The sequence below is a fragment of the Equus caballus genome, chromosome 8 (assembly GCF_041296265.1).
Source record: "Equus caballus isolate H_3958 breed thoroughbred chromosome 8, TB-T2T, whole genome shotgun sequence".
NCBI lineage: Eukaryota > Metazoa > Chordata > Mammalia > Perissodactyla > Equidae > Equus > Equus caballus.
The window spans coordinates 1,661,036-1,688,782 of record NC_091691.1 but is presented as its reverse complement, the minus strand read 5'-3'; the positions used below and the strand labels follow the sequence as shown (position 1 = coordinate 1,688,782).

General features: G+C 52.7%; 2 protein-coding genes across 30 annotated transcripts in view; one reads left to right on the top strand and one right to left on the bottom strand.

Annotated features, from left to right (window-relative positions):
* The window catches only part of MED15 (mediator complex subunit 15), a 71,719-nt gene extending 63,361 nt beyond the window's left edge, over positions 1 to 8,358 (top strand). For 11 of the 16 annotated variants that reach the window (XM_070275217.1, XM_070275218.1, XM_003365441.5 and 8 more), the window contains 9 exons: positions 3,076 to 3,212; positions 3,310 to 3,437; positions 3,671 to 3,805; positions 3,883 to 3,946; positions 5,025 to 5,091; positions 5,592 to 5,752; positions 5,850 to 6,016; positions 6,488 to 6,586; positions 7,298 to 8,358. In XM_070275217.1, the coding sequence (XP_070131318.1) occupies positions 3,076 to 3,212; positions 3,310 to 3,437; positions 3,671 to 3,805; positions 3,883 to 3,946; positions 5,025 to 5,091; positions 5,592 to 5,752; positions 5,850 to 6,016; positions 6,488 to 6,586; positions 7,298 to 7,434 (1,095 nt within the window). In that variant the 3' untranslated portion in view covers positions 7,435 to 8,358. Of the gene's footprint in view, positions 1 to 3,075; positions 3,213 to 3,309; positions 3,438 to 3,670; positions 3,806 to 3,882; positions 3,947 to 5,024; positions 5,092 to 5,591; positions 5,753 to 5,849; positions 6,017 to 6,487; positions 6,591 to 7,297 lie in introns of all 16 variants that reach the window. The other 5 variants (XM_014742021.3, XM_070275220.1, XM_070275221.1 and 2 more) reach the window with 1 other exon arrangement.
* A 598-nt stretch (positions 8,359 to 8,956) lies between these two features.
* CCDC74B (coiled-coil domain containing 74B) lies at positions 8,957 to 15,403 on the bottom strand. 14 transcript variants are annotated; one of them, XM_023646674.2, is made up of 8 exons: positions 15,020 to 15,403; positions 13,840 to 13,884; positions 12,074 to 12,133; positions 10,844 to 11,006; positions 9,837 to 10,026; positions 9,682 to 9,761; positions 9,529 to 9,600; positions 8,957 to 9,361 (listed from the first exon to the last, which is right to left on the bottom strand). In XM_023646674.2, the coding sequence occupies exons 1-8, from the start codon at positions 15,348 to 15,350 to the stop codon at positions 9,223 to 9,225; spliced, it is 1,080 nt and encodes a 359-aa protein (XP_023502442.1). In that variant the 5' UTR covers positions 15,351 to 15,403; the 3' UTR covers positions 8,957 to 9,222. The 14 variants fall into 14 exon arrangements, with proteins under 14 accessions (XP_023502442.1, XP_070131337.1, XP_023502443.1 ...); XM_070275236.1 differs by having other exon boundaries at positions 9,837 to 9,909; positions 15,020 to 15,392; XM_023646675.2 differs by having other exon boundaries at positions 10,844 to 10,994; positions 15,020 to 15,392.
* Positions 15,404 to 27,747: the final 12,344 nt, after the last annotated feature.

The following is a 27,747-nucleotide window of genomic DNA, read 5'->3' as shown; positions in this document are numbered from 1 at the left end:
TGGCAGCTGTGACAGACATGCCTCTGCCTCTGGCAGGACATGCCCAGAGAGGAGAAAAATGCAGAGACAGAGCAGGCGCTCTTCCCCCAGAGGGCTCGTTGTGTAACTAAGGGAGCATAGCCGTCCTGGTCTCCTCCACCCCAGAGGCTGGCCAGACCTGACATAAACCTGCAGATCGGGGGTTGCTGTCTCGTTAAGCGCCTCACTAGGCCAGTTCCTTCTTGACATGGGCCTTTGGGTGGCTGCTTCTCATACCAGGTGTGTCTGCGGCAGCTTGGGACTTGGGAGGCCTGGGAGCCTCGTGCTGCCCAGCGCTGGCAGCCCAAGCAAGGGTCCTGAAGGCTTGTCGGGGAATATGTTTGCTGCCAACTGGAACTGTGCATTTTTCCAGAGGAATTGTCAGCTGCAGAGAGATCTGCATTGGATATCGGAGGCCAGGGGTTTCCCTTAGCAGCCTTGAGAGTGGTGGCCCCAGTGGCCAGAGGGGCAGAGCCCAGGGCTGGACATGAGAGACAGGCTCAGGAGGGAGGCAGGAGCACAGAGCTCACGCCCCCAGCCTGGGCAGGTGCTCTTTGCCGTGTCTTAGACCCTCTGTCTCATGCCTGGGGAGCTGTGCGTGCTCAGTGGCTCCGTGGAATCCAAAGGCAGTGTGGGCACAGTGCGCCGTTTCCCTGTGGTCTGAGCCCTAAGGGGGCTGTTGAAAGTACAGCTTCAGACATTCAGGTGGAAAGTGAGCTGGGAAATGGCCTTCCCACTGCAGCAGCCTCATGCCAGCTGTGATGCCCTGCAGGTGCCTTGTTGCCCTTCAGAGAGGCACCAGCTTTAGGCTGCAGACAAGGGCTGAACACCTTGAAGGGACAGCTGCTCGAGCAGAGGCTGAGGCGCCTCCCTGGGGCAAGTGGGGCCCAGGTGGTCAGGGAGAGGCCACATGAGGAGGGTTGACTTCCAGGCTGGAAGAGGGCGAGGCAAGAGGCACCTTCAGGGAGTGCAGGGCAGAGAGTGGCGGCAGATCGGGGTCAGGGAAGGGGAGGTGATGGCAGGGCTTTAGAAGGAAACCACTGCAGGGAGAGTTCCCCCACCTGAAAGGCCAGGCCTGGGGTGGGACCCTAGGGCCTTTGCTTCCCCCTTCTTGGCACTGTCTGTAGTTCTCTGTGTAGACTTTTCTGAGGCAACCTGTTCATCTTCCTAGTCCTGGGAGTTTTTTGGCACCTGGGTGGATCCTAGAACATATTTTCTAGTGCCGGGGCCATGCTGCCTGCCCCAGGACTCAGTGCACCCAGGCACCATGAAGGCGAGTCCTGCCCAGGAGAAAGCTGCTGCCCTTGTTCAGCTCAGCAAACTCAGCCACCCCATGCCCATTTGTGACCCTGCTGACGTTAGCGTGAAACACCTGGCACCATGTTGTCCCCTTGGCCTGGCAGCCAGAGGCTTGAGGTCACTCACTCCTGCCACTCCACTCCCTGGCTGGGGGCCCTGTCATACGTGGTGGAAAGAGCACATTCCAGCTTGGATTTGGTGCCCCTCTGACTCAGCTGTGTTGAAAGTGTCATGACATGGCTCCTGTGCCCCCTGCTGTGCCAGCATCCCATGCATCTCTGTCCCATACACTCAGTAGGAAGGGTAGGAAGCCAAAGAGCAGGAGAGGAGTCCTGTTTCACTCCGGGAGCTTGGTCCAGGTGGTACTGGGAGAAGGGGCGGGCGTAGGGCCGGTGGGACGGGGTGGGTGAGGAGGGATCTGGGCTCCTCCAAACACTCCTTCCTGTTCCCTGTCAAGGACTGAGAAAGCAGCAAGCCACTCAGAGTGATCCTGACCCAGTACTCCCAGTGCCGTGGTGGAGGAGTGTGTGGGAGAAGGGCGGAGTTGGTCTGCAGAACTGGACAATCCAGGGGTGGGAGGGTTGTGGTCCAGGAAGCAGGCTCTGAGGGAACACTTGGTGTGCAGGAGATTGACCGGTGTATGGGAGATGCCACCACCAACCCTTGGGAGCTGTGAAGCTGGTAGGGCCTTTGAGGGGGGTCCATGTGTGGCAAGGGGCCAGGCCTTTATGCCACCATCACCGGGCACTGGCGAGGCGGCTCTCGTTCCAGGGGAGGCTAGGTACCCAAAGGCTAGCAGGCAGCCATCTCCCCACAGCTGTCCTCACCACCCAGAACTGCCGTCTTTGCTTCTCCCACAGAAAGTGATTGTTAAACACATCCTTGTTCGCGGTTCTTGGGCAGTATGGTTTCAGCCTGTGGAGCTCACAGGCAAATATGGCATTGTCCTTAGTGATCACAGTGGTGCAGTTGACCCTGTTTGTGTCCTACCTGATGAGGACTGCAGGGAGTAAGGTGAGCCCTGCCTCTGCAGACAAGGAAGGGGCCTCTGAGAATAACGCCGAGCCACTTGCCCCTCCCAGCAGGTCTGCCAGTCCAGGAGGGGGCTGGTCCGCCATCAGACTCAGGAGCCCCAGGCCAGGTGTGCTGACACGGGCCACTTTGCTTCCATTAAGCAGGTCCAAGTGGGACACAATGTCAGGCACGGTCTCCGCCACCACCCTGCATCTGAGCTTGTCCTTTGCGCCGTCAGAGCTGGGGCTGCCTGTGGCCTAGGGGGCAAAGGGGGTTCGTGGAAGCATACGGGAAGACTGTCCCAGCTCTCACAGAACAAGGTCCTCACTGGCTCGCAGAGGAGAGCATCGTAGGCCAGGGCAGGCCAGGCAGTGCCATTTGAAGCCATAGGCCTTCCCTGGCCTCCCTCCACAGGCTCCCATTCCTATGAAGACCAGCCCAGAAACCCATGGTCTTCATGCATCTCCCCTGCCGAGGAGCCAGAGCTGCCCAGCCTGGCCTTTCTGCCAGCACCGCGGTCACTGTGTGCTTGTGTGTGTGTTCCCACAGGATGGCGGAGTGCGTGCCTGTGTTTGTATCTGAGAGGCAGGGTGTCAGAAAAAGACAAGGGTGTGTGGTGAGGCTGTGAGAGAGAGAAGGGGCTTGTGCGTGCAGATGGATCCAAGCCTGGGCAGGTGGGAGCAGGGGGGTAGCAGGAGTGACAGTCTGTGGCAGGCGAGCAGGCTGAGCCCCCTCCACTTCCAGGTCAGCCAGAACAGCCTCACCATGCTGTCCTCGCCGTCACCGGGCCAGCAGGTGCAGACCCCGCAGTCGATGCCCCCTCCCCCCCAGCCGTCCCCACAGCCCGGCCAGCCCAGCTCGCAGCCCAACTCCAACGTCAGGTAAGCCTGGCCGGGGTGCCCTTCCCTGCCTGGCTCCCAGGGCGGGGCCTGCCTGGTGCCCCAGCTCACAGCCATGCTTCCTTTCACTTTGCTGCAGCTCCGGCCCTGCCCCATCCCCCAGTAGCTTCCTGCCCAGCCCCTCGCCGCAGCCCTCCCAGAGTCCAGTGACAGCGCGCACCCCACAGAACTTCAGCGTCCCCTCCCCGGGACCTTTAAACACCCCTGGTAAGTCGGGCCTGGGGTGGGCATGGCCTGAGGCCCAGAGCCATCGTGTGACCTGCACACAGCCCTGCAAGTTGAGGTGCTGAGGGTCGCCCCCTCACCCTCGCAAGGCCTCAGCTTATAACAGGGTGAGTGAGCTCTGGAACCCCTTGGAGCCCCAGCGTCCCACCATTAGGGCTTGTGGAGAGCTGGCCCTTTGTGGGCTGGGGCCGTGCTCACCCAGCTGTGTCCTGCAGTGAACCCCAGCTCGGTCATGAGCCCAGCGGGCTCCAGCCAGGCCGAGGAGCAGCAGTACCTGGACAAGCTGAAGCAGCTGTCCAAGTACATCGAACCCTTGCGCCGCATGATCAACAAGATCGACAAGAATGAAGGTGGGGCTGGGCCGGGGCGGGGGCGGGGCCCATGGATACCCCAGGCCTGCGTCTTAATGTCCCTTCTTCTGTCCCAGACAGAAAAAAAGACCTGAGTAAGATGAAGAGCCTTCTGGACATCCTGACAGACCCCTCCAAGCGGTGAGCTTTGCTCACAGACCCCTAGGGGAAGACCAGTGCTGTGCCCACGGCTCACAGAGGGTCCCTGGGGGCTTGGTTGGTCCAGCCTAGGACAGACTCTTGGTGCCAAGGTGGAATCCAGAGAAAGGGCCCTAGGGTTCCACTTAGGTGTGTCTGCTGGAGCTCCGAGCCCCTAGCCTGTACCTTTGCCAACGCCCAGCCTGTGCTGTGCTCCGGGCTGCTGCTGGGGCCATCACACTTCCACCCTGTGGCCATCACAGCCCTGCGTCATCAGGCTGTTGGCTGGGTGTGGGCTTGGAGTGGCCGTCACTGATCAAGCTGGCCATGATGGGCCTCAGTCCAACCTTCAGCCCTGTACCTGACTTGCCGGTGGCCTTGGGGCATGTGACTGTGCCTCAGTTACCTTATCTGCAAAGGGGGCAGCTGTGGCTCACATGCGTTGGCTGTGAAAATGAAACAAGACGGTGCCTCGAGAATCACTTGGATGGTAGTGGAGCACCAGGTTCTTGACACCACACGCACACCCCTTCCCTTGCCCATGGGTCACAGGCTGCTATGAGTGCCAGAGCTTGGGCAGTGCCACAGAGCTGTTCACGTGGACTGGCCTTTGGGTTACTTCCCTCTGCCCAGGGCCTTGGCTCAGGCTGTGCCCCTCTTCTAGAAGGTTGTCTTTGTTCTGCTTATTTGGGCAGAATGCTGGACACTGTGAAACAGGCCTGTTGGAGCCAGACAGCCCTCCAGGCCCTCTTGGGTTGATCTCTCACCGGAGTTACAGGGCCAGGGTGGGCAGGGGCCTGGCTTAGATGAGACCGAAGCCACACCAGCCTGGTCAGGGGCCTGGTTTCTGTCCCTTCCCTTGACCCATCACATGTGTGCTTTGTTCTCCCGACCAGGTCCAGACAGCTCCTGGGGGCGGGACCACCTTGCCTTAGACTCCCACTGGGGTTCTGGTGGCCAAGGCCCTGGGGCTGGCTCCATCTAGAGGAGGCCAGATGGGCAGTGGTTGGGATCAGCACATGAGAGCTACCAGCTTCCCCATCCTCCAGCACAGAGGGTCAGCCAGTCCCTCTCCCCACAGGTGCCCCCTGAAAACGCTGCAAAAATGTGAGATCGCCCTGGAGAAACTCAAAAATGACATGGCGGTGGTGAGTAGGGCTCCATAGCCTGGTGGTGTTTGAAGGGCTGCAGGTATTTCCGGGAGGTCAGGGCCCACCCCATAGCAACTTGGAATCGCAAGCTGGGAGGAGCCTTCACAGTCAGTCAGCGTGAGCAGAGGGGGCAGCCTGAGGTCCCTGGGGGTCTTCTTCCTGGTCCGGTCTGTGGTTGGGGGTGGGGCGGGACAGCATGCATAGGAACATGGGAGAAATCACCCTCTGGCTGAGGCTCCATGGAGGCTTCCTCCATCCCCTGGGCTTTTGTGCACGCTGCCATCCTGCTTCCACACATCCAGCATAAGGCCAGGCCCCCAGGAGAGGGGACTCCAGGGGAGGTCAAGGTTACAGGGGGTGAGAGAATCAGCCGTCTTTGTCTGCAGGGGGCAGAGGTTGTGGGGAAGCCACAGGAAGTCTGACTGTGACAATGAGGACCTTGGGGTCTGGAAAGCCTCCTCAGGAGTAGGCTGCTGACCCTCCCACCCCTGTCCTAGCCCACGCCCCCACCGCCCCCAGTGCCGCCAACCAAACAGCAGTACCTGTGCCAGCCGCTCCTGGATGCTGTCCTGGCCAACATCCGCTCGCCTGTCTTCAACCACTCCCTGTACCGCACGTTCGTGCCGGCCATGACAGCCATCCACGGCCCACCCGTCACGTACGTACAGTACAAGCTCAGCCTTGCAGTAGGCGGCGGCTGGCAGGCCATGGGCCACAGCCTAGCCTGGGGTGGTCACCACAGCCGCCTCCTCTAGGGCCCCAGTGGTGTGCGCCCGGAAGCGTAAGTTTGAAGAGGACGAGAAGCAGAGCATCCCCAATGTGCTTCAGGGGGAAGTGGCCAGATTAGACCCTAAGTTCCTGGTGAACTTGGACCCTTCTCACTGCAGTAACAACGGCACCGTCCACCTGATATGCAAGCTGGGTGAGTACTCGGGGAGAGCAGGGCAGACTTGGGAGAGTAAGCCCTGAACTGCAGCCCTGGACTCTGGCCACACGGGGCACAGAACAGCCCAGCCCAGTGCCGCACACTCCATTCACCGTGACGCGCTCAGCCTCCCACAGACGTGCATGCTCACCCCACAGCCCCAGGCCCGCAGTCCCCCATCCCTCAGAGCCTGCCTGAGCTGCCCTTCTGCACTGAGGGCTGCACTGAGGGCTGGGCCGTGAGCCCACACACTCTCACCTCCCCCCACGTGCCAGGGAAGCCCCTCCGTCCCGTCCAAGTGTGGTCTGCTTCCCTGAGCCCCTGGGGAGATGTGGAAACCGAAGTCAGAGTGATCTCCAGGCTTTACAGCAAGCCTCACCAGAACCTTCTGGGGTGTGAAGAGCTCTGTTTAGGAGCAGGGCTGTGAGGTGGGGCAGGCCAGGTCACACGCACAGCCTTGTGTTACAGATGACAAGGACCTCCCAAGTGTGCCGCCACTGGAACTCAGCGTGCCTGCCGACTACCCAGCCCAGAGCCCGCTGTGGATTGACCGGCAGTGGCAGTACGGTGGGTGAGCCAAGATGACGGCCGTGGGGAGGCCCAAGACAGACGCGGGTCAGCTCTGGGCAACCAGGTTTTCCTCCATGTGTCCTCCACCCCCCCACCCCACAGAGGCCTCCTCCTCTGGCTCCCCCTTTGTAGACAAGAATGGGTTGCCCAGCAGTCCCTTGGAGGGAGAAGGGTCTCTGCCCTCGTTGTTTCCCTTTGCCTGTTGTCTTACAGTCCCAGAGCAGCTGGGTTCAGTGGGTAAGGGGTGAGCAGGCCTGGTCTCTATGGCCCCTACAAGGCTGATGACATGGAGGCACAGATGGGAGCTTGGGCTCATGAGGCCTCTTCTGGGTGACATGGTTCCAAGCCAGAGGCCTAGAGAGAGCCCTGAGGTTGCGGACAGTCCCCCTGAGGCTCAGAACTGGCGCACAGAGGGCTGGTACTGGAACCCTGAGGCTGTCCCTGAGGGGAAGCCCTGGGCTCCAGGCCCATTCACATTCCAGTTCTCCACTGACTTGTGGGCCCAAGAGGAGAGCCCGCCGCCACCCCACTGTGTGGGAGGTGGCATCCCTGGTCACCGGGGCTGGGTAGAGTGCCCAGATGTCAGTCTTATGCCTCTAGGAGCAGCTCCTTCCCAGCGAGTCGCTTGCCTGGGCCACGATCCCAGCAGGCACCAGCCGTCCTGGCTGAGAACACGGCACTCACGCACGGCCTGCTGCTGTGTTGCAGACGCCAACCCCTTCCTGCAGTCGGTGCACCGATGCATGACCTCGAGGCTGCTGCAGCTCCCTGACAAGCACTCGGTCACGGCCTTGCTCAACACCTGGGCGCAGAGCATCCACCAGGCCTGCCTCTCGGCAGCCTAGCTGCCACCGCCACTCCACCTCGGGCCACCGGCCAAGGACCGTGGGGGCGGCCGGCAGCCTTGTCGGGGCCGCAGCAGACATATGCCTCATGTCGGACATTTCTAGGTGTTGGCTTCCTTAGAGAGTCTGGGCTTAGATTTGCTTTCCTGCTTTTATCTTCTGCCTTGGGGACCTGCCAAACATTTTCCCACACTTGTACAGGACAGGGACAGGTGGCTGCGGAGCTGGCTTTGTTGGGGGTGGGGGTGGGACTTCTTTCAGGGAGTCAGACACACCTCTAGTCCCTGCGTTCCTTGGGCTTCTGTCCCTGCGGCCTCTGCAGGGCCCACGTCCTTCCTCCACAGCATGGGGAGAACTCAGGATCTCGTTCGAGGCTCTTGTGTGTGTGCCAGAAAACACTTCTCCCTGTTTCTGTAGGGGAACATGGAAAACGTAGGAAACCCTCAAAACACACAGAGTTTTCTGATCACGGTTTTGGGTTCAGACCGCGCCACAGTTGGCATGGGGCACACTTGCCTGCAGCACGCCACAGGGAAGCTCCCGGATCCGGGGGTGCTGGCTGTGTCAAGAGGGAAGGCCGGCCTGTGGGCAGTGTGAGTCCCCTGCCATCAGCTGGGCCTCATACCTCATGGCATTCTCCCTTCAAGCCCTGGGGGCCCTTTCAGCACTGTGGGGGTGCCCGGGGAGCCAGGAGCATCTGGGTGGATCCTTTTCCTGGCCCCATGCCCACTAGTTGGACCCTTGGGCCCACTCTTGGGTCAGGGTTCTGTCCTCGGGACCCAGCATCCTCGGAGCCAATCCAGAGAGTGAAGGCTCCCTGACAGGGCATCGGCCAGCTGGCCCTCTGGCGACAAGAGGTTCCCCCTTTTGTATGTGCACTACCGTGTCATCTGTGGTTGCTATAATAAATTTATTATTCCCGTGTTTGTCATGAATTCGTCACTGTGTCGTCCCCCCCCATGCAAGTCCAGGGCCCACTGTCCAGTGAGGGACACTGTCAGGGCTGAGCCAGGTCCACCACCTTGGAGCTGTCCATGGATAGCCAGGCCTTAGTTCACCTCATCTGACAGTGTCAGTGCCTCATCTTGGTTCACCCCCAGGTTTCTGGCAAAGTGCTTGTTCCCCAAAGTGGGAAGAGGCAGAGATTTGCATTGAGGAAACAGCCAGTGGGGCTGGGATGACTGTCCTGGCTGGCTAGTGCTGACCACACCGTGAGGCCTAGGAACCTGCTGTTCTGGCACCTGAGGGGCTGGCATGAGGCTGTCACAGGGCGGAGCCCTCCCTGGGGAGGGTGCGCTCCACAGGGTGGCTCTGTCTCCTGGATGTGTGCCTAGAGGGCAGCCCCCTGTGCTCCAGGAAGGGGGTGTGTGCTGTGCCTGAGCTTGTCCTCTTCGGGCAGCTGCTGGGCCCTGGACAAGCCAGGGTGACTGCCTGGCAGGCCCTTCCCATTGCAGGGAGCAGAGCTAGGGGTACATGGCGGGACAGTGACGCCTGATAGCCAGTGAAGGACGAGACTCACAACTGGGAGAAACGAGCTTTATTTCCAGTCTTCAACAAGGAGGGTAATACTTACTTCATAATGTTTTTGTGTAAATGCAGAATAACAAAATACTGAGCAAGAAAAGTTTCTCAGTTCTGAAACCAAGTACTTTCTCTGCCATGAGTTTTGTCTGGAATCAGCTTGGCTTAAGCGCAGTAGAATTCTTTTGAAGTGCTATGTAGAGAGGGTTAGCGTCTCCAGCCGCAGGTCGTGGGAGGCCTGGCTGCAAGGAGGGTGCGGGCGAGCGCTCAGAGCACAGAGCGGTGCAGCCGCCGGCTCTGCACCACCTGCAGCCTTTTCTGCCGCTCCGCGAAGTTGTTCTTCAGGGTCTGCTTCAACGCCGGCAGGATGGCTCGCTCCGCCACCGGCATCGGGCTCAGAATCAGGCTGGTGGGGGTAGAGGGGGGTCAGCGCAGGCACCTTGGGAGCGCACGCTGGGCTGGGAGTGGGGCCACGGTGAAGGCACTGGGCCAGGGCCCGCTCTGCTGCTGTGCCCTGGCCCTGTGGGCCCTGGGCTTGGAGGCCGCCCCACCCCCAGTGCCAGTAGCACTCACCATTTCTTAGAGACACCCTTGGTGGGGACCTTGGGGAACTGCATGGCCCCCGGGTGAAGGGCCTCCTGGTCCCTAGTGAAGGAAGAGTCAGCAGTGAGCCCCAGATGAGCAGACCCTGCCGTGACGGGGTGGGCGCCACCCAGGGGCACGCACTTGGGAGAACTTGGCCCAGCCTCCTCGGGGGCAGCCTTAGGCCTCTGGTTCCCTTCCAGGAGGGACTTGAGATGCTGCAGCTGAAAGGCAAGGAGAAGAGGCGTGGTGGGCAGGGCCAGCAGAGGCACGGGGCGCTCCCTCTGCCCGAGCCTCACCTCTTGCGCCTGCAGGAGGTTGGCATTCCACAGCTGGCGGATGACCACCTCGCACTGCTGAAGCGTGGTGGGCCTGCGCAGGTGGGGGGGCAGGCTCATTGAGGGGGGTGCCCCCGTCACCTGCTTGACCTTGTGCTGGCTGCCCGCCACTGAGGTGGCCACTGCATTAGAGGTCTCCACTTCCTCGTCTCTGAAAGTCAGTGCAGCAGCCCAGAGGTGGCCTGCCAGGCTTGGTCTAACCACCCACCATCTCTGCTCGGAGCAGTGCCCATGCCAGTGTGAGGCCAGTGTGGGGAAGCAGGCATCTACCCAGGCTCCTCGGGGGTCTGGCTCCCTTCTGACCAGGGTGCTCCCAGGTGGGGGTCTTTGGGGCCAGCCATGACTTGGGCCTGTCCCTTTCTCTCCTCTCAAGGTACACTGAGGGTCAGACGTGGTTCGAGCTGCCTAGCTGCCCACGGTCGTGACCCCACTCCTGGTGGGGCTGATCCAGAGGGAATCTAAGGATGGTGCAGAGAAGCAGGAGTGCGTCCTGCCAGCTACACTACGCGGGGGACATGGGATTCCCTTTTCAGATGCAAAGTCCAGCTCACTGCTGCTTTCCAGGGAATTCCCAGAAACTTGGGTGTTACGCGAGCCTCGTCCTGCTCTGGCCTGATGGCTCCATGCCTTCCAAAGGCCGAGCATGTTTTCCAGGGTGGAGCCTGGGAACCCAACTCACTGTTTTCTTGGTGAAAAGCAAGCTAAATTTGGAGGCCAAATTACCTTTTCTTTTCTTTGAGAAAATGGGTTAGGGGCTGCTGCTAGCCCCTCTTCTGGGCTCAGGTCAGCCCAGGGAGCCTGCAGGATGCCCAGGGGAGCGGGGGAAGGTAGAGCCCACCAGATGGACGAGGCCTGAGTCCGTCTGCTTTCACAAGCTCGGTTCACGCTGGAGACTGGGCCACGTGGAAGGGCAAAGCAGCTGGCCAGTTCCAGGCTGTGAACCTACTGAACGCAACCCCAAGCCTTACTTGGCCTGCCCCTGGGTCCCAGCGGCCTTGTCCAGCTTGCCGTTGTGAAGCAGGGTGGCGCCTGGTGGCTCCTCTTCCAGCTCCATCTTCTGGGGAACGTCAGCTTTCGAGTCTTGCTTCTTGGAGGAACCAGGCTGGGGCCTGGCCTTGCCTTGAGAGTTTGCTGCAGGTCAGACCCAGACAGGGCCAGTGACTGCAGGCATCACGAGCTACTGCCCAGGTCCTCCAGGAGCGGCTGTGTGCACCTAAGGAGCCCCCGCCCCCACCTCAGCTTCCTCCTTGTAGAGGGGAGACGGTGGCAGCCTCCTCAGGAGAGCTGCTGGGAGACCAGAGTGTGGGCTGAGGATGCAGCCTGTGGGTGGTCCCGCTGAATGCTCTCACGGAGTCACGGTGGTGGAAGCTGGCTCCTTGAAGCAACTGAATCAGGGACACCCCCACCCCTCCCAGGCCTCAGTAAAAGCCACGGTGGGGGTGGAGGGGTGGCCCCACAATCTGTTCCCTGACTCTGAGCGCCACTTTGGGCAAAGCAAAACTGAATGAGAAGTCTGGGACCCGCCTGCACAGGTTTCCTGTCTGAGGACGGCCCATCACCCACCTGGGCCCTGCATGGAAGGGCAGGGGCTACTGCTGGTGAGGGAGCCTGGCCTCTCGGGGAGGCAGAGTGGGGAGAAGAGGTTCTGAGCTCCCCTCCCTCTGCCACAAGCGCAGGCTCCGTAGGCAGGGCCCTCCCACCTGCATCCTGCCTACTTTGGGCTTCTGCCGGGCAGCCAGAGCACTGCCCCCTCCCTGGAGGACCACGCGGAGGCTCAGGGGCCCTCGGGGCTGCTCTGCTCAGGGAGCCTCACTGCCCACCATCCTGCCCCAGGGTGGGCCCGCCAGCGGGCCTTGTGCCCCCATGTTGATATCAGGCCTTTGCAGGCAGGCATGCCCAGCTTTTTGGCCACCCACCACCCAGCCCACAGTCCTGTCCCACCCTGCCTCAGCCCCTCCTGGTGCTTTTAGTTCATGGCACCTGGGGGCCACCCTCCTTGGCTCCCTTCAAGCTGCCCCTCAACCCCCATCTTCACAGGGCCTGGCAAAGGTGCTCCCCCGAGGTCTGCCCAAGAGAGGACTGCCAGGGGCTTTCAGCTCCCTGGTCAGCACCCGACACTGGCTGTTCAGGCCCAGGGCCCCACTGAGCACCTGCCCCTCCCCCAGCCCTGAGCACACAGAGGATACTGGCACTCTCACCTGACACTGTTGAATTTGAGACAGACTTGATGGACTGAAAACTGGAATTGGAGATGCTGCCTGTGGGAGAACGCACAAGGGTCAGCCCAAGATGGAGGCAGCAACACTTCCATCCCAGCTTCCCCAGCGGCTTCTGCACACCCCCGTGGGCGAGAGGCCAGCCCCCCTGTGTCCACCTCCTGTCCTTGCAGGCCCCAGACCATGCGTTCAAGTGGAGCCCTCCCCCACACTCTGGTGAGGCAGCCCTAGACCCGGCCAATGCCCGAGGGAGCCGAGGCCACGGGAAAGGTGGTTTCCTGGAGGGCCATCCAGAAAGCAGGGGCTCGGGACTGAAGAAGCAGCAGGTCCCAAGTAGGAGCACAACCCCTCCCAATGTCCCATGGGGGACCCCCAGCACTGTAAGACTGGGACTGCTAACGGGCCCAGCTGCATGCCCAGAACAGCTCACTAGAGCTGCTCTGTCCTGCCAGAGAAAGTCCCACCCCTCCGTTCTCTGCGTTTCTCCCAGGAAGGAAGAGCCCTGGACACTCCACAGACTAGGCATTCCGGGCTGACACCACTCACCACGCACGCTACCTCCCCATGTCACACTTGGCCCCAAAAGTAAGGGGGTGAGCAAGCCCAAGACAACCTGGGCCTCCCGGGGCCAGGCTGGGGGACAGGCAAGGAGAGTGGGCCACAGATGAGGAAGGGCCCCAGAGAGTTGGCTGCAGGTCTCTGTGCCTCAGCTCCCTTTCCCCAGCCCCCACGGCCACTGCGGAGATGGCAGGGAGGATCCCCGGAAGGAGTGTGCCCAGAGCCACCTGTCCCAGGGTGTGAGAGAAAGAGGCACAGGGCTGGGGCTGCACTGAGCTGGCCAGCGTTTCAGAGAGAGCCTGGGGCTGTCCATAGCAGCAATCCAAGTAAAAGAACCCAGCAGGTTAGTGAGTCTGGGGAGGGCAGGGGGAGGGCCTAGGCAGCCCCCCAACCCCAGCTTCTCTGCCCACTGTCCATACTGCACAGACCGTTTAACAGCTAGACCTTGAGTTAGCATGAGGGAAGCCATCTTAGGGAAAGGAAGCAACACTGTAACCATGCCCCGAATCACTAGTCTCGATACATTCTAGCCTGCTCGCAGCCTCCATGATGAAGCACCTCTGGCTTTTACAAAATACATGATCTGCTAGTTCCAGGACTCTTGCTGACGTATCTCCCAGCAGTGATAAGACAACTTTGTTCTCTGAGCTCCCAGGAACATGACGGCCTCCAGAAAGAAAAATCCCGCGTTGGTCCCCATCGCGAATGACAGAGGAAAGAGACAACGTGGCGCCTTGAAGTTCGTCTCACCGGATAGTCAACCTCCCTCACCCTCTCCTTCCCTGCCCGTCTCCCCTGTGCACCTGCCTCAAGGTGCTGTATGACTGGAAGATGGTTCTTCAGGACGCTAGTCTGCCATCTTCCGATTATGCTAATCGTATAAACTTTCCTTTCTCAACCACCGGCTTGTTTGCAATTGATTGGCACTAGATTGCGGTGAGCCAAACAAGCCCCTTTTTGCTCTGTTACAACCTCAGGCCTTGACTTCCCCAAAAGCGGCACCTGCTGTGCTTGAGTGCCCAAATTCACCGACACTGTGGCTGGGACAGTGGTGTCTGTCCAGGTCCCCTAGGACTCCTCCCCACTGGGACAGTGAGTGGGCCACTGCAGCCAGGTGGGCACAGCAGTCTGGAGGGGCTGTTCCCGCCATCAGAAACTTCCCATCAGGCACTCCAAGGCCTCAGTCTTACCTCTCTTCTGAGGCTTCTGATTCATTATTAGCTTGTATTGGAGATCTGAAAGCAAGCACATGCTCTCCTCATCATTTTGGAAGCTGCAGCCACTCTGAGTGAAGAGGATTGACTTGCCCTGCCCACTCCCTCCCTGCTGAGACCCTAGGGACCTCACTCGTGACCTTGGCTGCCGGGACCCCACCCCAGGACCCTGCCTTGGGTGCCCTAGGGCCGGGAACGCCCCTGGCTGTTCCTAGAGCCATAGTCCCTGCATGAGAGCCTCCCCCAAAGTCCGTCCCTCCATTGATGACATCTACAAGGCACCCCCTGCCAAGGGGATTTGGGGTCCAGGGATACAGGGGTGAGTCAGGATGGCTTAGCCCTCCAGGAGCCCCTGGCCATGGATGAGCAGACATGGTCAGTGCAATATCAAGTGACACCCTGGACAGGAGCTGGACAAGAAGACATGGGGAGGGGAGGGTCCTGACATAATGGACACCCAGTGAGGGGATACTTGGTGCTCCAGGTAAAGGCAGCAGGAGAAAGGAGGGCAGTGAGAAACGAGGCAGGCTTGGATGTGTGGGCGGAGGAGCCTCGCTACAGCTGAGGGAGGCCAGAGAGAGGACAGGGTCCCATCGTGGGAGGCCCCAAGTTCTGCTCCAGGTCTGGCCCACGGGAGTGAGGAGCCACGAGAGGTGTGAAGTTAGGAAGGCCCCGCCCTGAGGACACTGGGGGCACAGGCCGCAGCCGTCTGAGGAGGGGCTGGGTGGGACCAAGGGATCCCTCTGGGGCCGGCACGTCTGCCCTGGACCTGGGTGTGTTTAGTTTGTGAAAATTCATTAAGCTGTATACTTGTACTTTGGGGCCTATGTTTTACTTATAAACGAGGCGGACCTGACCCGGCCTGGAGAGCAGACGGCTGGCCGGTTACCTCGGGAAGTGACACACCGGGCCCGCCCCCGCCAGATGGGCGGGCCGCCCGGAGGCACCGCCCACGACGACACAGCCGGATCTGCGGCCCCGGGGCCGGGAGCCCGAGCCGGTGTGCAGGACCCGGGTGGCCCCCGCTGCCGTGTTCCTGCCTGCGGCTTCTAGAGCCCGTGCGCTGTGTCGGGGCCGGGGGCCGTGGGAGGGTTCAGGACACCTGGGGGGCCGGTCTGCGTCTCTCGGGTCCCAACCGCGGGAGGCGCGGACTCACCCTTGTTCTCCCGCTTCAGGTGCTCGATCTCCTCGTGGAGCTTGACCAGCGTCTCCGAGTGCTGCTGCTGCAGGAACTGCAGGCTCTTCTCCAGGTCCAGGACCCGCTTCTGCGCCTCGCTGAGCCCGGGCTGCGCGCCGTGCGGCCCCGGAGGCTGGGGGACGGCGGACGGGCGCAGGCGTGGGCGCGACGCCCCCCGGGAGCCCAGGGCCCCTGAGCTGAGAGGCCGCTGCCCGGCCGCCACTCCCGCCGCGCTCATGTCGCCGCCGCCGCGGCTGCAAGTCAGCTGGCTCGGTGGCCCTACAGCCCCGGCCTGGCGCCGCGTCCTCATGGAAACGGGCGCGACCGCTGGGTGTGGCGCGCGGTGGGGGCGGGGCGCGCGGTGGGGGCGGGGCCCGCGGTGGGGGCGGGGCCTGGGCCGGCGCGGGGCGCGCACGTGGGCTGGAAAGGCAGCCTCCGGCTTGGCTGAACGTCAGGGAATCGTTTGCCAACGTAGGCGTTATATTTAATTCCGTTCGCTTGTTGTGTTTTAATAGTTCACTTTTTGAATAGAGGGTACGATTACAGGCTCAAAAATCAAAAGGCAGGGACCGCCCTGTGGCCCAGTGGTTGAGTTCCCTCGCTCAGCTGCGGCGGCCCAGGGTTTCACCGGTTTGGATCCTGGGCATGGACATGGCACTGCTCGCCAGGCCATGCTGAGATGGCGTCCCACGTGCCACAACTAGAGGGACCCACAACTAAAATATACAACTATGTACCAGGGGGCTTTGGGGAGAAAAAGAAAAAATAAAATCTTAAAAAAAAAAATCAAAAGGTAGAGTTTCTACTTTTAATAATTGCAGAACCATTGTGCCATATGAAATGTGGACAAAATCTATGAAACAGTTGTCAGAAGGCCGAAGAAGAACAAAAAGCAGGCGGAAACGGGGCCGGGGAGGCAGTTATTGAAAGAAGAGCTGCCTTTCCCCTGAGGGCTCTTTCCAGTGAGCTAGACTGCAAACAGGAAGCAAGGGGCTTCTTGGCTGCAGAAGGCGGAGGATGGAATTCCGGAGGACAGCGCAGCTGAAAATTGAGGGGAGTTATAATGGGAAGTTTGTAGCCTCGGCAGGTGAGGAGCCGGAAGCTATAAACTCCCTTCCAGTGCGCTACCGGTCTGAACTGCACATGTGGGTAAGATCGCAAGGATCCCAGGGAAAGACAGAGCTGGAAGGCGGGAAGAGCTGCAGAAGGGAGCCATTTACAGTCCACTCCGGGCAGACTGAGTTTGGAGTCCGACAGTTACAGGAGCTTGGTAAATGCCTCCGTTTGCCATTTAAACCCCACCCAAAAGGGCCACAGCTTGGAAATAGAGACTTTGTTCTAGAAATAAGGAATTTGCACTAAGGCTAAGGGCAAAAATCAAAATATATCTGCCCTGAGGCTGGTCTGGTGGCGCAACGGTTACGTGTGCATGTTCCGCTTTGGCAGCCTGGGGTTGGCGGGTTTGGATCCCAGGTGCAGACATGGCGCCACTTGGCAAGCCATGCTGTGGCAGGTGTCCCACATATAAAGTAGAGGAAGTTGGGCATGGATGTTAGCTCAGGGCCAGACTTCCTCAGCAAAAAGAGGAGGACTGGCAGTAGTTAGCTCAGGGCTAACCTTCCTCCAAAAAAAAAAATCTATGTCTATATTTATATGTATATGTATATCTATATCTATATCTATATCTGCCCTAATAAAATTTAAAGCCCAGCCTCCACAAGTTCACTGTGATCTTCCAGTAATTCAACTCCCTAGAGGACAAAACTCAACACTCTTCAGAGAATAACAGAACTCAGAGTCTCCATGACCCATCCTCCACGATATCTGATATACATAATAAATATGAGACATGCAAAGAAAAAGACAAATGTGATTGAGTCGAGAGAAAAAAATTCACATTCAGTCAACAGAAACAGATCCACAAATAATTCGAGATAATAGAATTAACAGAAAAGTATTATTTATTTATAATAAATATGTTGGAAATCTACAGAAGAAGATGGCTATAATGATTGAAAGCATGGAGAACTTAAAAAATGATTGGGAAAGTATAAAAAAAAAAAAAGGAAATCCTTACTGGTTCCCTGGCTGGCAGTCTCTCTCCCATCCACGCAAAGGGAAAAAGCTGCACAAACTGAAAATCAGTAACTCTTCTTAGCTCCATCAAAGAATCAGGTCGTAGGACAAACTCCTGCCCCCAAAATCGGAGAGACAGATAGGCGGATAGAGAGAATCACAATTTATTGGAGCAGAAACCTGTGCAGGCATGAGTACCAAAGTAGGTAGGAAATTCTAAACTGTAATCAGTGAATTGCTGGTGTGGCTCAGTGTGGACAAGTCTGAGAGAGAAAATCCAGGGAAGGCTGATCTTCAGGGGCTGGGAAGTTTTTGTGAGTTTAACCCTCCAGGATCCCTGCCAGGTTATCCCAGGGAAGAATGGAAAAGAAGCCCCTTGTGCTCCAAGCAGAAGGAAGGGGAAAGTAGCCATTTTGACATATGCCCAAAGTATCTTTTTTTCTTTACAAGGCCTGCCCTCAAAAGAAACTAAGAAGGCCAAAGGAGTTAAAGTGACTGAGATTTCACCAGAGTCTAACTGACCTGGAGGAAGGGAAGTACCCAGTTCTAGCCCCATCCAGCCCCTTTCTCCACACAGTACCCCCACATCAATAAGGCACCTGTATAAAAGCAAGGGATAAAAGTGAAAGAATTACTCATCTCAGACCTTATTTTAGGAGTCTCTGGGAAAACCCAAAGACAACAGAAAAGACAAAAATGAGGGTACCAGAGAACATTTTTGCCTCTGACACCTATGACTATAGCAAACAATAAACATGCACTAAACCCTAGCCAGATAAACATAAAATTTCACATGAAGGGCTATTTACCTCAGTTCCTTCTACCCAGAACCTCATGTCCAACTTTCAACAAAAATTAGAAGGCACACTAAAAGACAAAGTCACAATTTGAAGAGACAGAGCAAGCATCGGAGCCAGGCTCAGATATGGCAGAGATGTTGGAATTTAAAATAACTATGATTAATATGTTAAGGGCTCTAATGGAAAAAGTGGACAACGTGAAAGAACAGGTGGGTCAGGTAAGCAGAGACATGGAAACTCTAAGAATGAAAAGGAAATGTGAGAAATCAAAAACACTATAATAGAAGTGAAAAATGTCTTTGATGGGCTCATCAGTAGATTGGACACAGCCAAGGAAAGAATCAGTGAGCTTGGAGATATGTCAATGGAAACTTCCTAATCCGAAATGCAAAGAGAAAAATGAATGAAAAAGACAGAACAGAATATCCAAGAACTCTAGGACTATTACAAAAGGTATAACATATACATAATGGGAATACCAGAAGGAGAAGAAAGAGAAAAAGGAACAGAAAAAATATTTAAAGCAATAATGACTGATAATTTCACAAAATTAATAAAAGACAACAAATCACAGATCCAGGAAGCTCAGGGAACACCAGGCAGGATAAACACCAAAAATTCTACTTCTAAGCACATAACATTCAAACTTCAGAAAATTAAAGACAGAGAAAATCTTGAAAGAAACCAGAGGGAGGAAAAGAAACTTTACCTACAGAGGAGCAAAGATAGAATTACCTTGGACATCTCCTCAGAAATTGTGCAAGCAATGAAAGTGTGGAGAGAAGTATTTAAAGTGTTGAAAGAAAAAAAATCACCAACCTAGAGTATTGTATCCAGCTAAATTTTCCTTCAAAAGTGGAGGAGAAATAATAAAGTCTTTCTTAAACAAAAATTGAGGGACTTCGTTACTAACAGAACTGCAAGAAATATTAAAAGAAATTCTTCAGAAGGAAGAAAACTGATATAGATCAAAAATTCAGCTCTATATAAAGAAAGGAAGAGTGTTAGAGAAGGAATAAACAATGGACAAATCTAGCCAGCAGAAAACCAGTAAGGACATAGTTGAGCTGAATGGCACCATCAATCAACTAAGAGACATGCTAGAATACCTCATCCAACAACAGCAGAATACATATTCTTCTCGAGCCACACAGAACATTCACCCACAGGCTACATTCTGGGCTATAAAATATACCTTAACTAATTTAAAAGAATAGAAATCATACAATGTATGCTCTCAAAACAATAGAATTAAACCAGAAATCAGTAACAGAAAGATAGCTGGAAAACACCAAAATACTTGGAGATTAAACAACACACTTCTAAATTACACATGGGTCAAAGAAGAAATCTAAAGTGACATTTTAAAATATTTTGAACTAAATGAAAATAAAATTTATCAAAATTTTTGGGATGCAATGAAAGCAGCATACAGAAAGAAATTTATAGCACAGAATGCATATATTTGAGAAGAATAAAGATTTAAAATCAGTAACCTAAGCTTCTACCTTAGGAAACTAGAAAAGAAGAGTAAAATAATCCAAAGTAAGCAGCAGAAGAAAAGAAATAATAGAAATTAGAGCAAAAATTAATAAAATTGGAAACAGCAAATCAATATAGACAATGAACAAAACTAAAAGGTGATTCTTTGAAAAGATCAATAAAATTGACAAACCTCTAGCCAAGCTAAGAAAAAAAGAGAAGACACAAATTACTAACATCAGAAATGCAAGAGGGGCTATCACTACTGATCCCGTGGGCATAAAGGATAATAAAGGAATATTATGCCCAACTGTATGCCCACAAATTTGATAGCCTACATGGAATGGGTCACTTCCTTGAAAGACACATCTACCAAAACTCACAAGAAGTAGACCATCTGAATAGGTATATATCTGTGAAAGAAACTGAATTAATAATTAATAACCTTCCAAAACAGAAAGCACCAGGTCCAGGTGGGTTCATGGGTTAATTCTTCCAAATATTGAAGGAAGAAATTATGTCAGTTCTCTACAATGTCTTTCAGAAAATAGAAGCAGAGAGAATACTTCCCAACTCATGCTATGAGGTCAGCATTACCCCAAAACCAGACAAAGACATTACAGGGAAAACTACAAATCAGTCTCTCATAAACATAGTTGCAAAAATCCTCAACAAAGTCTTATCAATGTTAACCCAACAATGTATAAAGAAGAATTACATACTACAACCACAAAGGATTTATTCCAGGCATGCAAGGCTGGTTCAACACTTAAAAATCAGTTAGGTTAAAGAAGAAAAATCATATGATATCAAGAGATGCAGAAAAAGCATTTGACCAAATCCAACACCTATTCATGACAAAAACTCTCAGCAAAGTAAGAAAGAGGGCAGCTTCCTCAACTTGGTAAAGAACATCTACCAAAAACCTACATCTAACATTATATTTAATGGCAAGAAACTAGATGCTTTCCCACTAAGATCAGGAGCAAAGTGGGGACATTGTCTTTCATTACTTCTATTCAACCTCATGCAGGAAGCCCTAGCTTGTGCGATGAGAGATAGAAATAAAATGTGTACAGATAAAGAAAGAAGAAATAAAACTATCTTTGTCTACAGCGACATGATTGTCTATATAGAAAATCCCAAAGAATCAACAACAATAAAAAAACTCCTGGAACTAATAAGCAATTACAGCAAGGTTTCCGGATACAAAGTTAACATACAAAAGTCAATTGATTTTCTCTATACCAGCAATGAACAATTAGAATTTGAAATTAAAAACACTTCACCATTAAAATTACCACCAAAAAAAGAGAGAAAGAAATAGAGATAAATATAACAAAATATGTACAAGAGCTATGTGAGGAAAACTACAGAACTCTGACGAAAGAAATAAAAAAGATTTAAATAAAAGGAGACATATTCCATGGTCACAGATAGGAAGATTCAAAATTATTAAGAGGTCAGTTCTTCCCAACATGATCTCTAGATTCAGTGCGATCCCCAAAAAAACCCCAAGTTATTTTGTGGCTATCGACAAACTGACTGTCAAGTTCATAAGGAGATGGCAGAGACCCGCAAGCGCCAACACCGTATGACAGAGAAGGACAAGGTCGGAGCACTGATGCTACCGGATGCAAGATCTACTGTAATGCTACAGCAGTCAGGACAGGGTGACACTGGGGAAAGAACAGACAGATGGATCGGTGGAATAGAACAGAGCCCAGGAATAAACCCAAACAAATATAGTCAATTAATATTTGACAAAGAAGGAAAAGCAATTCAACTGAGAAAAGATAATCTTTTTTTTTAAAAGTGGTGCTTCGACAACTGGACATCCACGTTCAAAATAATAATAATGATAATAATGTAGACACAGACCTTACCCCTTTCACAAAAATTAACTCAAAAGTGGATCATAGATCTAAATGTAAAATGCAAAACTATAAGACTCCTAGAAGATACAAGAGAACACAAGAAGATGTAAAATAAGAGAAAAATCTCAGTGACTTTGGGATTGGCGATGACTTTTTAGATACAACACCAAAAGCCTGACCCGTGAAGGTATCGGAGAGTGACCCAAAGCCAGGCAGGAAAGAGTATTCTTCAAAACTAGTGTCTGCAACCTGTAGGAACCGTGACTCAGTAATTTTTTTCCTGCCCGAGGGTGAGTCTTCAAGGGCGCCCTTCAGCTCTGACGGAGGAGACTCGCAGCCTGACTGGCTCCAGGTGGTGATGGCGGGAGTTGAAGGATGACATCTCTGGGAGACAAGGTAAATCCTGGGTGTACTCTCTCACGAGTACAGAAACAAATTTCTTTGGGGCCAAATTGGAGGGATTTAGCATTTAGTGGTTTGGATGGGAAACACTGATTTACTGAGTAACTCCTCAGTGCTGTTCCCGGGAGACAGCAAGTCAGGTGCACGCCCATTTTATCCTTTTTTCTTTTAAATTTATGTATTCCTTTAATAAAATTGATATAATGAAAATCTTCAAATAGACCAGCACAGAAAGGCTTCAGTCTTGCCTGCCACTGTCCACAACTCCCTAGACGTCAACACTGTGCGTGTTTGGGGCCGTGTCCTCGCGCGGTGTCCTCCGCGGCGCTCCATGCTGTGCTTTTGCCACTATTCCTTGCTGTTTGCAAGATGACCCACTTTGGCTTCCTGTTGTGATAGATGAGGATTCAACTCACTTGTGTCACCAACCCCGCCCTCTTATACACTCCTGTTATTATTCTTAGCTCCTCTATTATTTATTTTTGTAATTTTACATCTTCATTTTTGGGTTCATCGATCATTGATTCTTTACTTTTTTAAGTGAAGATTTACAGTAAGGATATTAGTTTCTCCGTCTTTCCTTCTCAACCCTTCTCTAGCCTAACTCACAACTTCTATCATTTGTTTTTTTCTTTTCATTGTTAAGGTTGATCATTTTCCACTGTTCTATGACAAAAATGAGATTTGTTGTACTTTCTCTACAGGTTGATTCTGAAAGCTTAAAGTAATAAACACTCCATTTTTTTGTTTTCTTGGAGTTTCCAGTTGCCTTGTCAGACTTGGATTATCTTCTCGCACCGCCCGAAGCGCCTTCACACCCCTCAGATCTCCGTTTTCCCGGCCGTGTCCCTCCTCCAGCCCTCTGCACTGCTGCGCCAGTGTTGACTGACTGCTCTCCAGCTACAGCAGCCATTTGGGGACTTCTTTCTTTGCTTTCCTGGATAAAAATCTCCTCCTTTCTCGATGTCTCCCCTTTTTCTTTTCCTGTACCACGCCACGATGTTTCTGGAGCACATCTTCAATTAAATTCTCAGGAAAGCGTGTGTGTGCAAGTCAATCTTCTGAGCTCTTGTGTACCTGAAAATGTGTAGTTTGCCCTCAAACTCCTCTGGTTTTTGGAAGTCTGGGTTGAAAATACTTTCCTATTCGGCATGTTTTAGCAGCCAGTGGCGTGCTCCCCTCTGATGCCAGTCAGCTGCTTGTCGCTTTGTAAGGGAGTTGCTGCTTCCTCTCCGGAAGGCGGGTCTGCTCACTGTCCTCAGCTTCTGAGATTTCAACGTGGCGCGCTTAGCTGCGTGTCTCTTCCGTTCGTTGTGCTGGCACTCGGGGCATCGCTGAATCTGCAGATTTCAGTAGTTCAGCTCTGGGAAAGCATTTCCCATCATCTCTGAAAGTTTCTCCCATTCTAATAGGAACCCCTCTCAGTCAAACAGTGTGCCTCCTACTGAGCACCATATCTTTTCTTCTATTTGTATTTTCATCTCTTTGTACTTTTGTTTTTCTTCCTGGGATATCTACTCAACTTTTCTTCCAACTTTCCTACTTACAATCATATTTTCTTAACTTTCAAAAGCTGTCTTTCGGCTCCTGACTGAACTCTTGCTTAGCACCACATTGGCAGTTTGTTATGATCTGTAATCTTCAGCAATCTCGTTGGTGAATATTCGAGACTGATGTTTTCAGCGTTAGCCAGAATTCCTCCAGGGGCACTGTCTTTGCTGTTTACCACAGTGTCTCTTTTACATGTTGAAGACATTCCTCAGGTGTCTGGTCATGCCTCGCTGTTCGTTCACTTGTAAGGAGAGGGTAATGAGTAGATGGTTGGGAGCCAAAGCCAGGCCACCCAAAACTGCTTGTACTTACTCGCACTCATCTGAAAATGGTGCCTGGTCTGAAGAACATAGGGCTACGGCAAGGAAACCAGCTGTCATCCAGTAGAATCTTCCGTATCTTGACAGAAACATGGGCGTAATCCCAATTGCTAACCCTGCCATCACCGTGACAGTTGCCCCCATCAGCCTTGCTCCCACTGTCCCTCAGCACCAAGCCCCGGGGACTCCAGCACCATGAGCTGTTTTCCCAGACCTCACAAATCCCCCATGCTCTTTCTCACACTTCCACAGAGACCACATCCAAGTGTGACATCAGTGAGGAATAAACCTTTTTGTGCTAAGCCACTGAGATTGGGGGTAGTTTGCTACAACATGGGCTTAATTTCTCCTGACTAGTAAACTGCTCAATTCCTCTACAGACAAGCTAACTTGTCGAAAAGCTCTTCCAATAAACTTTGTAGTGCCTCACTTTCAAGTAGGAATGCATAACCAAGATTCTCTTTTTTTTTTTTTGTGAGGAAGATTGGCCCTGAGCTAACATCTGTTGCCAATCTTCTTCTTTTTTTTTATCTTCTCCCTAAAGTCCCAGTACGTGGTTGTGTATTCTAGTTGTAAGTAGTTCCAGTTCCTCCAGGTGGGATGCCACCACGGTATGGCTTGATGAGTGGTGTGTAGGTCCACGCCCGGGATCCAAACCTGCGAACCCTGGCCGCCGAAGCAGAGCACACGAACTTAACCACTTGGCCATGGGGCCGGCCCCTATTACCAAGATTCTTTAGATATTTGAAGAATGTGTCCAAATGAAAAACAGAGTCTTAAGTAAACAAACAGGAACAGAGGAATTCACAGGAAACAGAGAGGATGCAAGGAACAGAAGAAAACATTTGTTTTATAACTGCAATTAACTGTAATTAATATCGTCAAAGAGAAGAGAAGATATTATACCCATAAAACATAAAGAAGGTTCTATAGAAAAGTAGCAATGAAAGAAGAAGAAAGAGCTTTTGGAAATTAATAATATAGCAGAAAAGAAGACAAATGAACAGGTCCAGAAATGTTCATAGTAGCCCTTTTTATAACAGCCCCAAACCGGAAACTACCTAAATGTCCTTCTGAGAGAATAATTAAACACACTGGTATTTCTATGCTGAGAAACACTACTCAGCAGTAACAAGGAATGGCTGTAACAATTTGATGAGCCTCAAAGAGATTATGCTGAGTGGAAAAAAGACACTCTTAAAGTGATGTGGTCTGAATGATTCCATTTATGTACCATTCGTGACATAACATCATTACAGAAATGGAGAACAGAGCGGTGGCTCCCAGGGTCAGGGAGCGGAAGGAGGCATTGTTGTGTCTATAAAGGGGAAGCATGAGGGACTTTTGTGTGGCAATAGTTGTGTATCTTGATTGTGGTGGTTATGCAAGGCGGCCCAAGTGATAAAATTGATCCGAGCTACACAGACACACACACACACCACACACATACACACACGAGTGCATGTGTAACTGGGGAGATTTGAACCAGCGCTATGGATTGTACCAATGTTGGTTCTCGGTTGTGATATTGTACAGTTGTGTGAGATGTTAAGAGCAGGGAAGGCTGGGGTCAGGGTGCCTGAGACCTCCCAGTACATTTCTTTGCAACCTTCTGTGAATCTATAATTATTTCAAAATAAAAAGATTTTTAAAAGACAAAATAAGTAAATAAATAAATAGAAGTGTTGGATGATAAAGTCAAGGAAATACCCCAGAAAGAACAAAAAAGATGGGGGCAGGGTAGGAAGAGAGGGGTGGGAAAAGATCAGAAATTCTGAGGAACGGACCTGAAGGTCCATGACAGCCTTAGGAGTTCCAGAGAGAACAGGGTAAACGAAGGAGAAGAAATGTTTTAAAGCAACAGAAAAATGTTTAATCCCACGAGAATTTGAGGACACATATTTTTGTAAATGAAAGGGCTCCTTCAGCACCCTTATAATGAAGGTCAAAAGTCCCGACCAAAGCACAGCAGGATGCCCTTCCAGCGCCCTGGGGGCTAAGAGAAGATTTGCGCTGATTGCCTGTCGTCAACTTGGCATGACCCCACTCCTTCCTGAGAGTGGGACCTTGTTTCCCAAAATACCCTTCGCATGGCGGTGGGAATGGAGGTTGTGCACGGCTCAGTAACATGGGCTTCTGCTCACCTGCTATGATCTGGCGGTGGCCAACGGCAGAGACCAACACTGAGCCCATGACATGGCACTGTTATTTAGGGGAACCAACTGGCCACCTGGTGGCAGTTTGAATATATTGGACCATGTCCATCTTGTCAGGAGAAATGAATTGTTCTCACTTGGATATGGATTCGCTGTCCCGTCTTATAATGCTTCTGCCAAAATGATCACCCCTGGACTTACAAGACTGCCTTCTTTATGAACCAGCTATTCTTCCTAGCACTGCTCCTGACAAGGACCTCATTTTACAGGAAATGAAGTGCGGCCATGGGCTCGTGACAGCATGATGTTGTCAATACCTCTATTTGGAATTCACTGGCCTATGTTCCCCCTTGCCCCAAAGCTTGGCCTGATGGAACTGTGGGATGGGCTTGGTTGAAGATTCAGTTCTGGTGCTAGCTGGGGGAAATCACTTTGTGGAGCTGCTGTGATGTCCTGTGAGATGTAAGATGTGCTTTGAACCAGTGACGAACTTAGAGTGAAGTTTCCCCATAGCAAAGATAGGCAAAGATTTCAGGAATCAAGGGGTGGAAATAAAATAACTTCTCTCACTCTTACATCTGATGATCCACTAGCAAAGTTTCAGCTTCCCTTCCCCACGACTTTGGGTTCTGTGGTTTTACAGTTCTTGGTTCTCAGCCGTGGGAAGGGATGCACAATGGCTCCAGTGAGCGGGAAGCTCAGACTGCCACCTTGTGGCTTTGTCAGACAAATAGGAGCGTTACTGTACTGGATGGAGCAACTGGGCTTGATTATTAAGTACCCCACTTTCTGTGGAAAAAGTTACAGAAAACTATAGCAACCTAGAACAGACAGGACCATTTATGGCACTGAAATTTCAAGAATAAAGATTTAGGTCACGCTACCAGACTCCCCCCGCCCTCCCACCCCCTACAAAAGCAAAGGTGCCTGCTGGGGACAACAGCACAGGTATTAGAAGGGAATTATAAACACCATTTATGGCCATGTGATCAGTCACAGAAACAAGCACTGTAGTGGCTAAAGATACTTTCTCTCTTGCTTTGAGATGGACATTTGTATATATAATTGATATTTTTATTTTTCTCCTCTCCCGTCCCCATGCCACCTGATAGTATTAACGTAGAAACCGTGGTTATTTCATTATCTCAGTATTTGGTTATAGGATAGCAAGAGAGGATTGTGAATCAGACGATTTAGGAACATTTATTCGGAGATGGATAAAGTGGAACTTTGGGTTTCTTCTTTTGGGTTTGGTTGTCTGAAGAAGAGTTGAATCACCTAATGTGAGCAGATGGTGTTTGAACACCTTTACTTGGAAGTTCAAGGTTGAAAAGGAGGCGTTTCGATGCTGAGCTGGATTGTCCATTGTTAACCCAGCACCACCACCACTCATTTAAGCTGAAAACTACATTTTCCAGAATCCCCTTTCCTGTATAGTTTTGGGTTAGAGAATGTTCATGAGAGAAACGAAATTTGGTAGACGGCAGTGAATCAGTCGTATGCAAACGTGTGGGTAAACAAGAGAGTCACAGTGGCTTCTTGGAGCACTGCCCTCTCATCACTGAATTCTGAGATGCCTGCTGGAAGCTTCTCAGAGATTCTTGAGAATCTCAGCAAGCTTTTGAGAACTCCCCACCTCGGCGCCTCAGATTGAGATCTCTAGCATGAACTCCTCTGACTTTTGGAGACAGCTCCCATGACCTCTGCTCCTGCAGGTCTTCCCAGACTCAAGGAAGGAAGTCCCTAACTGTCTATTAAATTCCCTTTTTTTTTTTAAACATTGGCACCTGAGCTAACAACCGTTGCCAATCTATTTTTTTTTTCTTTCTGCTTTTTCTCCCCAAATCCCCCCAGCACATAGTTGTATATTTTAGTTGTGGGTCCTTCTAGCTGTGGCACATGGGATACTACCTCAACGTGGCCTGATGAGCAGTGCCATGTCTGCGCCCAGGATCCGAACCAGCGAAACCCTGGGCTGCCGCAGCAGAGCACGCGAACCTAGCCACTCCACCACAGGGCCGGCCCCTATTAAATTCCTTTTAT

Excerpts from the sequence above, each read along its gene's own strand:
- CCDC74B (XM_023646670.2), bottom strand. The coding sequence starts at position 15,350 with ATGAGGACGCGGCGCCAGGCCGGGGCTGTAGGGCCACCGAGCCAGCTG. Across the intron at positions 12,134-13,839 it reads TCAGAAGCCTCAGAAGAGAG|GCAGCATCTCCAATTCCAGT; the intron begins GTAAGACTGAGG and ends GTTCTCCCACAG. Across the intron at positions 10,027-10,843 it reads GGGACCCAGGGGCAGGCCAA|AGACGAGGAAGTGGAGACCT; the intron begins GTAAGGCTTGGG and ends ACTGACTTTCAG.